We start from the raw sequence: 11,988 nt of genomic DNA on the forward strand, positions 1-11,988 counted from the left end.
CCTGCTGGCTGCCTTAGGGGCTGCCCCCCCTCCCGGCACCCGCGACGCCCTTGGCATCCCCGGCCCCGACCACGCCGTCAGCCTCCCCGGCGGCCGTGACGCCTCCCGCGTCTCCTGCGCCCTCCTCGGCGTCCCCCGCGGCCTCGGAGGTGGCGGGCTCTTCTTCGTCCTCGCCCGTCGCCACGCCCGGCCCGCTGCCCCGCCCGATGAGTCGCTCTCGGGCTGGCACTTTCCGCCCGAGCACGCGGTACACCAGGAATGAGTACCTTCTCACTGCTTCCGTCTATCAGCCGTCCCCTCTCCCATCGTCAACTCGAGCCGTCCTTCGGGATCCTCATTGGCTCGCTGCGATGCAGGAAGAGTTCGACGCGCTCCAGCGGAACCGTACCTGGCAGCTTGTCCCTCGGCCGCCTCGTGCCAACATCATCATGGCCAAGTGGGTCTTTCGGCACAAGACTCGTCCAGATGGCACTCTCGAGCGCTATAAAGCTCGTTGGGTGGTTCGGGGCTTTCGGCAACGTGTGAGCGTGGATTTCACCGACACCTTTGCCCCGGTTGTTAAACCGGGCACGATCCGCACCGTGCTTCAGCTAGCCGTCTCCCGAGCTTGGCCTGTGCATCAGTTGGACGTTTTCAACACCTTCTTGCACGGCCACCTTGCTGAGCAGGTGTTCTGTGAGCAACCCACCGGCTTCGTCGACGCCACGCATCTAGACCATGTGTGCTTGCTCTCCCGTTCCCTTTACGGGTTGAAGCAGGCGCATCGGGCCTGGTACCAGCGCATCGCTGCATTCCTGCAGACGCTCGGATTTACATCAACTCGCTCCGATGCGTCCTTCTTCGTGTACCATCACGGAGTTGACACGGCCTACTTGCTGCTCTACGTCGATGACATCGTCCTAACGGCATCCACTGCCGCGCTCCTCCAACGGCTTATTGCTCATCTTCGCGATGAGTTTTCCCTGAAGGACTTGGGGCCCCTGCACTACTTCCTGGACATCGAGGTGGTTTGACGGCTAGATGGGTTCTTCCTGCACCAGCAGCGCTACGTCCATGAGCTTCTCGATCGAGCCGGCATGCTTAACTGCAAGCTTTCTCCCACGCCTTGTCGACACCAAGGCCAAGGTTTTCGCTCTGGAGGGTTCTCCCGCATCCAATGCGGCCTTCTATCTCTCCATTGTGGGTGCTTTGCAGTACCTGACCCTGACGCGCCTCGACTTGCAGTATGTTGTTCAGCAGGTCTGTCTTCACATGCATGCTCCGCGCGACTCTCATTGGACTCTGATGAAGCGTATCCTCCGTTACATACGCGGCACCCAGTCCATGGGACTTACCCTGACGGCCTCCGCCTCCACCGACCTGGTCGCCTAGTCTGATGCGGACTGGGCTAGCTGCCTGGACACACGGCGCTCCACCTCGGGGTACTGTGACTACCTTGGGCCGTCTCTGATCTGTTAGTCTTCCAAGCGACAGCCCACCGTCTCCCGCTCGAGTGTCGAGGCAGAGTATCGGGCAGTGGCTAATGCCGTTGCTGAATGCTCTTGGCTTCGTCAGCTGCTCCAGGTGTTACTTTGTGATGTTCACACGGCCACGCTCATCTACTGTGACAACGTCTCCGCCGTGTACCTCTCCGCCAACCCGGTCCACCATCGTCGAACGAAGCATATTGAGCTCGACATACACTTTGTTCGTGAGCAGGTGGCTCTTGGGCGCGTCCGAGTCCTCCACGTCCCGACGGCGCAGCAGTTCACCGATGTCATGACAAAAGGACTGCCTACTTCTTCTTTCGAGGAGTTCAGGTCCAGTCTTTGCGTCTCCGGCGACGCTTCGACTGCGGGGGGTGTTGAACATATGGTTTGTGCATGTATATTGTATAGTCCGGCCCACCTCCTAGTCATTGTATAGTTGAGGTTGTGGCCCAGTTTGTACTCCATATATACGTGCGCTATGCACCGATCAATATATCGTGAAGTATTGCCAAAACTCTCGTTTCCAACAGACTGCATAAGAAAAAAAGGAACCTTCCATCGATCTATCACGGAGATTTGCTTCTACTTTGTACTAGGAGCGAGTAGCAAAGCACACGGAGAAGGAAAGCTAATTAAGCAGATCTCAGGTACCACACCCACACAAAGCAGCGGAGAAAACAAGGGGAAAACAGAGACGCGCTATCGCTGCAACCTTTGGAATTCTATGCATGAATCACACGGCCGGAGACCGGCAAGGAAACCTGCCCGGTCTGGTTGCTTTGGGCAAAACTATACTAAGCCATCAATCAGCTAGCTTTACCACTTGATTAAAGGAGAGAGATTGGCAGCCTGGGACATGTGCCTTTTGTGACTTAATGGAATATATATTTTCCCGTTGTCCACTGTCAACATTCTTTTAGTGCTCACTCCACATGTCAATTTTCTTTTCTCTAATGCTAGCTGCTTTCACATGCTTTATTAGGCGAGGTACCACAAATTTGATCGGGACATGAGCAAGGCTACTTGCAATAATGTTATTTGCATGCTCAACTTCCGACATAAATACACCATTGGAACCTCACGACAAAGCCCATGCCTCATTTCAAGCAAGCTTCTCTCATCTCTGTATCCCAGTAACCTATCCCATTCCAAGCCTGAGGCACCGGAGCTTCTTACTCGTTTCCATTCATAAGCAGCTCGGCTACCCCCAAACAAAGATGAAGATCGGGAAGGCTCCTGAGCTCGTGAAGAAGGCAGTAGCGATGTGCAAGAGCAAGGCCAGCGTGCTCGCTGCCAGGCTCCTCATCCCCGACTCGCTCCAGCACCGCAAGATGGCCACGGCCGCGGTGGTCTCTCACAAGATCGACGCGCTTATTATGGCCGACTGGGAGAGATTTGACCGCCACAAAGCTCTCGCGTTGTGCACGGTCGAGAAGAGACCGGTCGTCGTCCATGAGGATGATTTGGCGGCCAATTTCCCTCGTCACTTGGCGATGATCAGTCAAGAGAATGGTCATGGTGGCTGCCATGCTGACAGGACACTGCATCCCCTCTTCAACGACGACCACATAAACTGTCGTTACACTTACGATGGTGATGTGCTACTTGATTCATGTGATCAAGACGATGATGATGAGTCGTCAGTCATGGATGTGATCAGGAGTAACCAAGAGGTTGAGGGGTTGGAGTTCAACATGGAGGAAGAGATTGACCAGGCTGCTGATATGTTCATTCGGAGGTTCCGGCAGCAGCTGAACGAGGGATTTTAGGGTCCTGTTTGCACATGCATGTACCTCGCCTTAGGGTGTTGTCTTTCTTTTAGGTGCCCACAATTTAGAATTTTTTGTAGAAATGAGTATGATCGAGTAGGATTTGAGGCTTGACAAACAATGATCCTTTTTGTCATTTATTCTTTTAACAATTTTGTCAACATCTAAGATCCCTCGGCCTCGCCTACCGCTCCTCAGCTCCCTTCTGCCATTGCGCCCAACCACCCTGCGCCTCAGAAAGCCCACTGTATATATGCATCACTTCCACAAATGGGGGCACTTCCATTGCCCCGGCCCTTGTGTTTTCTTTCTCTTGGAAGTCCCTAAAATTTTTACCAAAGGTTTCCACAATTTACACAAGTTGCATCTTCCAAATATGCCGCTGCCATGGCGACTAGTATCTCTAACTCTCAAATAAGAGAGCCTACTCCCCCGCACGACCCAGAGGTTTGCTGCTCCGGCTACTGCTGCTCCTTCCCTCTGGAATACACAAATGCAAATTTCAGGCGACTTGCATTTAGCTGAAGTAAAGTAGGAAAAAAGGTTGTATGTCCAAAGTAAAGGGAGGCGTGGCGAAGCCATATGTTGCCCTGCACGGGAAAGTTTTGTGATACCAAGGTTTAGGTGATACCGTGATACGGGCTTCTGGGCCGTTGGATCTCAAATCTAACAGTATCTGAGGAGCCCTTGTACCTGCGCGTAATTTTAAGACTTTTGGATAGCTTTTGCAAAATGTTCACAAGAGCTCACGGGAGCACCACATTGGTATGACCTGACATTTCCCCTGCCTTGCACAGCGCGGTAGGTGGTGCCGGGCCATATCTCCTTGGACTGCGTCGACGACATGTCGACGGCGCCGTCCGGCCGCATCCCGTTCACCGCCCCCACCGTCCCGCCCTTCACCCGCATGACGTTGTAGTCCAGCACCGTCCCCAGCGCGCTCCGGGCCTTGTCCTCCTCCACCACCGGCTCCAGGCCGCACGCGCGAGCGTACCACTGCCCCGCGAGCTGGTCGGCCATGATGGAGGAGCTCGTCTTGCCGCCACTGTTGTCGTAGCTGAAGTAGGCGCCGTTCCAGAGCTCCTCATCGTACACGCGCCTCGCCATGCGGTACCGCGCGCGGAAGTGGCACTCGGCGTCGCCGTCGCCGACGACGCGCGCCATGGCAGCGGCGGCCTGCAGCGCCGCGACCCAGATCCCGCCGGTGTAGGCGCTGACTCCGGACACGGACCACAGGTCGTAGGTCTGGTCGGGGCGGCCCTCGTTCTCGACCATGCCGTCCCGGTCCCGGTCGAACTGGTCCATGTACGCCATGGCCAGGTACACCGCCGGCCACGCCGCCCTGGCGAAGGCGACGTTGCCCGTGGCGACGACGGCCCGGTAGACCTGCAGCACGAACTTGGGGTTGAGGTCCTTCCAGCGCGACGGGTCGTGGAGCATGTAGGCGTTGAGCTCGAACCACGGGTCGTTGAGCCCAACGTCGTGCGGCACCGAGCCGAGGACCTTGCGCGGCACGGTCCTGCCGCTGAGGGTGCGCATGGGGCGAGGGTCGTGGAGGAGGACGGCGCGGGCGAAGTCGCGCTGGAGGCTCAGCTCGAGCTCCGGGAAGAGAGAGAGCAGCGCGAAGGATGCGTAGAAGTGGACGTCATAGGTGTTCCACATGTGGTACTCCATCGACTCCAGGTACAAGAACTGCCCCACGTTCTCCTCGCCGTCGCCGAGCAGCGTCGCGCCGAGCGCCGCCGCCGACCGCAGGCCCTCCGTCACGGACGTCATCTCGCTCAGGACGCCGTCCACCACCGGGACCGGGGTGCCACTGCCACTGCCTTGCAGGTCTGTGCGGCGGAACACGTCGAGGGAGAATGGAAAAAAATCTGGTACGACCGGGTCGCACGAGGCCAAACGGGAGACCACCTCGCGCGCATGACATCTGGCGTACGAATCTCAACACAGCGTTCGCCTGACTTCCAGCCCACCACTTCCGTTTCCCACGCTCCACGCCCCACGCCCCCCGTCCTTTCAGCTTCTAATCTGTTTCATCTTCCAAAACAAAAAAACCCATCTCCGTCTCTTCCATCTCGCCGGCGACGGCGTGCCAAGATGGCGCAGCCCGACGAGGGCAACGAGGCACTGGATCGGGAGACCACCTCTCTGCCCACGGCTACTCCAATCAGGGTAAGTTCAATAATCAGTACACATGCCACACCAAGCACAATCCTCTCTTCCTGAAGCCTCTTTTGATTGATTCAATTACCTTGCAGCAATTTCCAACGATTTCGATAACTGGCCAGCCCTCGATGAGCAGCACACCGGCGGCCTCTGCATCAGAATCCTCTCTGCCCACAGCTACTCCAACCATGGTAAGTTCAGTAACCAGTACACATGCAACAGCTAGCACGATCCTCTCTTCCTGAAGCATCTCTTGATTGATTCAATTACCTTGCAGCAATTGCCAAGAACTGAGACTAATGGCCAGCCGAGAATGAGCAACACACCAGTGAATAATCAAGACATACAAGATGCAGATAATGTTCCAAGAGTTGGGAAGTGCTTTCAGTCTGAAGAAGAGGCGTACCAATTTTACAATTCTTATGCTCAAACCAAGGGATTTAGCATTAGGAAGTGCCGCTTGAAGTTTAAGGCAGATGGGACTTTAAGTTCCAGATATTTTGTTTGTAGCAAGGCAGGTGTGAAAAATGCTAATCCAACACATGTGGCCAAGAAAGAACAAGCTATTTCGAGGACTAATTGTATGGCTCGAGTTCAATTCAGCATCAATCAAGAGGGAATTTGGACTGCTCAGAAAGTTACGCTCGACCACAATCACCAGCTTGTAAGTCCAGATAAGAGGCACATGCTTAGATCGCAGCGTCAACTCTTAGATGCCGATCGCCACATGATTAAGCAAATGAGGACATCGGGAATTAGACAAGCCGAAATTTATGATTTTTGCGAGCTTTGGTATGGTAAAGATGCTATACCCTTCTTGCAAATGGATTGCAACAATTATTTGCGAAGTGAGCGCTCAAAGTATATGGAAACCAAAGATGCACAAACATTAATGGAGTATCTAAAGAACAAGCAAGCTGAGGACCCTTCGTTTTTCTATGCCATGCAGTTAGATGATGATGATGGTACAATAATGAACATCTTTTGGACTGATGGACAAGCTATCATGGACTATTCTGTCTTTGGAGATGCCCTTTCCTTTGACACCACATTTTCAACAATGATGCCATTTAGAGCTCCTGAACGAATAAAAGGTTCAAAGCAAAAAAAGATCAAAAGATGTGCTAGAGGGAGCAAAGAAAGGCAAAAAAAAAGGTACCTTTGCTTGTTCTGTGTGAATAAGTAGCAATGTTTCATTTCTATTTCTTATATCTACATACAATTTGCAGGAAAAGGTACAAACTATCCGGCAAAGGAGTCCGTGTTTGTGCCGTCCGTAGCTGGCCCTTCCGAATATGATTTTGGTGGTACTATAAATCCATCAATATCCATGGCATTTGGAGAGTATCCATCATTTTTAGGTCAACCTATCCAAGGAGAATTCACAAGACTATTGGTTGAAGCTCATGGAGATGGCACAACACCGCCGGGCGCTCGTCAACTGGATTTCAGCGGTGGTGCTAGTACATCAAGGTTTCAGCCATGACGAGCCCGATCGTGCGTTGATGCATAATGTCTTGTTGGTTCCTCAATGCTAGTTAGCTGGGCATGTCAGCTATATGGTTTATGTATTTGGTTTACATAAAACTGGAGCTATCCTTTTATTTTGCTGCTATGTGTGTGTCACCTGACAATGCTGAACATCTGTTATCAAACATATATTCTATTAAACTGAAGTTATCATTTTCTTCTACTGCTATGTGCTAGTGTTTCACCTGAAGCTATCATTTTCTTCTGCTGCTATGTGTGGACAAGAACAACTATACATTGCAAATTCCACAAGCTTTCATTCACACAGAAATTCGTTTACAACATAGGCCAGTCTTGTAAGAGAATAAAATTCAGAAAGGAAAATACAGAATAGTTGCCTTTGTTCAGGCTTTTACAGCTCAAATCACACACAAAAATCTACAGGAACTTGTTAGTTGATGCTGTTTGGCGTGGCGCCGCGAGCTTGGCCGCCGGAAAACATGGTGGGTGCCGGCGGGGATGGAGAGCCACGAGCAGGCCGGCGTCGAGGAGCATGCCGACGAGCAGCTACGAGCCTACGACGGTGCCGCGACCTGGGCCGCCAACGAACGCGGTCGTGCCCGCGGGAATGGAGGACGTCGAGCAGGGGAGTTGGGTCCAGCGTCGAGGAGCACACCGGCGGCGATGTGGCGAGCAGCCGGAGCGGATCACGCCGGCGGCCGGAATTGGGGGCGTTGGAGGAGTTGGGCTAGGGATTTGATGCACGCTCGACCTGGTCTTCGGTTCGGGATAAGGTGACTCTGCGCTGAGATTCGTGCTGCCAGATGTCATGCGCGCGAGGTGGTCTTCCGTTTGGCCTCGTGCGACCCGGTCGTACCAGATTTTTTTCCAGGGAGAATGGCTCTTGGGCCCCCGTCGCTGATGAGGCAACGCTATTCTTGGGAGGCCGTCCATCTGTGACGACATTTGACCGAGATTTGCTCTCAGCTCCGTGGTACGATCGGATTCTATTCTGCACGGCATGCAGATCATAATATACTTGCTGATGGTGGTCGAGATACCTGTCCATATGGTGCCTCCAGCGATCAGATAGTAGAGTTCGTTGAACAATGCAACCGGATACCTGAATACAAACATGACATCAATTGTCAAACTCTCAAAAGACAGTTAGTGTCAAGAACGCTTTTATATTATGGAACGGAGGAAGTAATAACTAAACACAAACGGATTACCACTCGGGCAGCCTTTTGTCCTGCAGAATAGGCCTCTGCCACTCCTGGATTTTCGACTCCCACTCCATGTGTTCTACAAGGAATATCAAATGATCGAGCATCAGAATCAAAACCAATGTCATTTCGTTTCCCCCATTCCCCTGTGTCCAACAAAACAATCACCAGGGCTTACCAAGAAGAGCATCATGCCAAGCTTGCTGCAGCAGCGTCTCGATCCAAGCCACAGAACTTGGTGTACCTCCTGTTCCACAAAGCCTTGTCACTTATCACAACTTTAGTGATATCATCCTTGTCAAAAACAATCTTATATTTCTTTACAGAGAGAGACTGAGGGAGTGAGTAGTAGTAAAGCCATGCAGGAGGGATCAGCAAAAAAGAACATCACCTGTGATACGTTTTCCCGTCCGTGAACTTCACCTCGGGGCACGACCACGACAAAGCAAAGGACACCACGCGGCTCCCCCCTGCCGGCACCGTCGTTGCCGCCGCGACCGCCGCTCCGATGGATGATCCGGGCTCCGACGCCCTTGGCTCTCTGCCGGTGCTGAAGGAACCATGCTGTTTGATCTCCTCCCACATGTCCTTGGCCGTGAAGTCGCCCGACTCCGACGATCCCATCGTGAAGAGAAGGCAGTCCGTGACGCGGACGTCCTCTGTTTCTTGAGACGCGATGGCGAACGTCACCGGTGGGTGCCCATCCGCAGTCCTGCATCGGTGCCATCCATCCCAAGTTTGCTGTTACGCTTGCGGTTCTGCATCATTTTGAGGTTTTGCAGGATGAAATGTTTAACATACCTGTGACGGAGAAGAACGCCGCGCACACCATCACGCTCTCTGTGCAAGAACAAAAAACAGAATGGCAAGAACCAACCAATAATTAAGGTCGTCAGTCATAGATATTAGATTGCTGCTGCATGGCATGAGACACAAAATGTGCGGAGAAAACAATTTGACGTTCATTACATCATCTTGGTGTTGGTGTGATTTCCAGTCAGCTCTGATCTCCCACCAAATTAGGTCTTCACTGATAAGGTGTTTTTTTTTAATCTTCGTGGTAAAACAGCAACGTGTTGTTGGCTTATTGCACTTACTGCCCACGTGAAGAGCAATGTTACATCTGCAGGTGTGCTCCCAGAATTTTGCACCTGCAAGACGTACACATCCATCATAACTAAGTGCTGAGCTGCAACAAGGAAAGTACGTGTGGTGTTATCGGATTAAGTTGCTGAAGAAGAAAATGTACCGTAAAAGTGAAAACTGCAACAGGGAAGCTGCTCTCCTTGTAGTTGTGAGGGATGATTGGTGATATCTGACGGCAGGTGATCTTGATTTCAGGGTCAGGTTCACCTACATAGCAATTAGTATATGTGGTGTACCACAGAAATCTTCAGTTATGGTAAAGTAAAACATAGTGCATACAAAACCTTGTTGCTTTTAGGAATTTACCATCGTAAACTGTCCAAGATCTTGGGAACAAGGCATGATAAGTACAGTTTCTCTCCTTAAGCTTCCAGTCCCAAGATCCAATAGTGGCCTTATCGACTCCCCTGCAAGTATGCACAATGAATGATATCTCTGCTCTATCTGGACGGCCAGAAATAACCTTGTCGAGGTCCACAGCTTACTTGAGGGCATCAGCAGTCGGCGCAGACAACACCGTCGAGTAGCTCTTTCCGTTGGGACGCGAGACGAACGCCTAGACAAGTGAATAGTGGCAATCATTACAAGTTCTTTACAGTTAAGACTTAGTATTATATAAGAGTGACACTGGGAATTGCCAATTGGGAAATGGAAGAGTTAAGTATAGTTACTGAAAATTGGTTTGCAAGGATAGGTTTTTCTTCATATAACGCTGGGAATATCTGAAAATGCTGAAAGTACCCTCTGTAGCTTCTCCCAATGCTTCCTGCACTGATAAGAGGATGTGTTTTGAGAACAGGCATGTAGCATCTAGTGTCAATCAGATATAGAAAGCATGTTTGGGTTAAAAACCACCATGGCGAGTTTCAAGGTGATAAAAAAGCCTATACTTTTGCCTGTTTGGATGGCGGTTCAACAATACGATAGGTGTTTTCGTACTTGAGATGGTACTCGTATTTTGACACTACATTTGATTAAATAAATGGCTGTGTGCATCGCTTGATGCAGAGGCCGGGGGTTCCTCCTTTTCGGAAAAAAAAAACCACCATGGCAAGTTTCAAGGTGATAAAAAGGCCTATATGTACCTGATTGGTGTTAAGCGACAGGTGATGCGTACACAGGTCCGGTTCAACCAGGAGGTCTTCTACACCGCACCTTAGACTAGGGTAGTTATGATTTCCTCTTATCTCTTGTAACTATCTCTATCTCTCTAGTCTATTCCTTGGGTTTCAAGTTAAGGATCCTAACAATGTAATCTCTCCTTTGTACGCTATACGGGAAGTCATGCCCCACTCTATATAACACGCAGCCGTCGCCCTAGGCAGGGTACGACGTTCTCTCACAATTGGCAGTGAACTTGGCTAATTCAGATTCTTCTGCAAAGAAAAGGCAGAAACTTACCCAAGGCCACCAAGGGGTAGGCCACGGTAGCAGTTGTCCATCCATTTCCTGAATGGGTCATAGGATACATCCTTCGCAAAAATGAAGAATTGTTCGTTAAGTTCCATGACATGGCAGAGTAAATTTACGTCAATGGTGCATTTCTATATGTTCAGCACTCACCCGGCCTTTTCCCATTTGGTCGGCATTTACCATCAGTCCCTTGAGAATCAGAGGTATCTGAAAGACCACCAACAGGAATTTGTCTCTAGTATTAAGTTTAGAGAGGAATAACATATGTAGTACTTGTTGCTCAAAGCAAACAACAGTGTTGTTTCATCTGTCAGTTGCTTGCTGCCATGGCTGAGCAAGCCATATGCAGCATGTATCATTGCCAAATGCCATCAAGTCTTGCAAAGTGAACAGTAGGGGAGAGTTCTCAAAACAGAGTATTGTATTTGATAATTCTGAACCTTTTCTTGCATCACCTTCTTTTTAAATGAATGAACTAGCCATGTTCAAAATTATCAAAAATCGTTTTGATAATTTTGAACCCTTCATATTCTTCAAAATATGCTCAAAACAGAAACCTCGGAGCTATAAAGTATGTTCAAATACGTACGATTGATATCTTGTCATTCATGGTCATGCTAAACAGTTGGATCTTCTTGCCTTCATCGTCGAATTTCCTCTGCCAGGTTCTTGTCGCCGGTTGTGCACAATTGATGTGCGAGCGCGCCTAAAGTAAGAAAAAAGAACCCATTAGTGCCAGTTTAGTTTGCTGATGAAGGCAAAGACAGTACGGACCGAAGCATTTCTAGAAAAAAAAACCTTGATCCAAGAAAGCTTGCCTTTACCTTTGTTTGCTCTAAACCAGCACTTCCCATCTTGGTTGTGTAGAAGCAGATCAGCTATTTGGATATGTAGGCAATAGACATATGCATGGTTAGAACTTATAAGGAGAGAGCCACAAATAGTTCTTGGAAAAAGGAGCTGAGTCGCGATCGAGTGAGTGTAACGATCTCCATCCATAAGATAGAAAAGAAAAAGAGTGTAGGTTTTCTATACCCATGATAGATGCACCCACGCTACACCCAATATCTACACCGTTCATGAGTTGCTCTCTCCTCGAGATCTGCTCAAACAACAGTCAGATGCGGCAGTGATTAAATACTCAAACAAAGTCACTAGCTCACTGTTCACTGTGTGGTATGCAGGAAAACACTGTTCACTAGCTCACATGCAGAAGCAATTTCTGTGATGCATGTCACTGTTCACTCTCTCTCACATGCAGCGCATGCACATGGGTGACGAAAAGTCAAAATGTTTTTCAACAGGATCTCCTGCGAACTTCACTCA

At 50.4% G+C, this 11,988-nt stretch overlaps 2 protein-coding genes and 1 pseudogene across 2 annotated transcripts; 2 read left to right on the top strand and 1 right to left on the bottom strand.

The window, feature by feature from the left end:
• Positions 1 to 2,575: 2,575 nt before the first annotated feature.
• On the top strand, positions 2,576 to 3,406 carry LOC123122126 (uncharacterized). Its single transcript, XM_044542270.1, has one exon. The coding sequence runs from the start codon at positions 2,687 to 2,689 to the stop codon at positions 3,236 to 3,238; it is 552 nt and encodes a 183-aa protein (XP_044398205.1). The 5' UTR covers positions 2,576 to 2,686; the 3' UTR covers positions 3,239 to 3,406.
• Positions 3,407 to 3,422: 16 nt separating this feature from the next.
• On the bottom strand, positions 3,423 to 11,516 carry LOC123120733 (non-lysosomal glucosylceramidase-like; annotated as a pseudogene).
• Positions 5,147 to 6,720, top strand: LOC123122127 (protein FAR1-RELATED SEQUENCE 7). Its single transcript, XM_044542271.1, has 4 exons — positions 5,147 to 5,413; positions 5,500 to 5,598; positions 5,685 to 6,562; positions 6,637 to 6,720. The coding sequence occupies exons 1-4, from the start codon at positions 5,162 to 5,164 to the stop codon at positions 6,704 to 6,706; spliced, it is 1,299 nt and encodes a 432-aa protein (XP_044398206.1). The 5' UTR covers positions 5,147 to 5,161; the 3' UTR covers positions 6,707 to 6,720.
• Positions 11,517 to 11,988: the final 472 nt, after the last annotated feature.

The sequence above is a fragment of the Triticum aestivum genome, chromosome 5D (assembly GCF_018294505.1).
Source record: "Triticum aestivum cultivar Chinese Spring chromosome 5D, IWGSC CS RefSeq v2.1, whole genome shotgun sequence".
NCBI lineage: Eukaryota > Viridiplantae > Streptophyta > Magnoliopsida > Poales > Poaceae > Triticum > Triticum aestivum.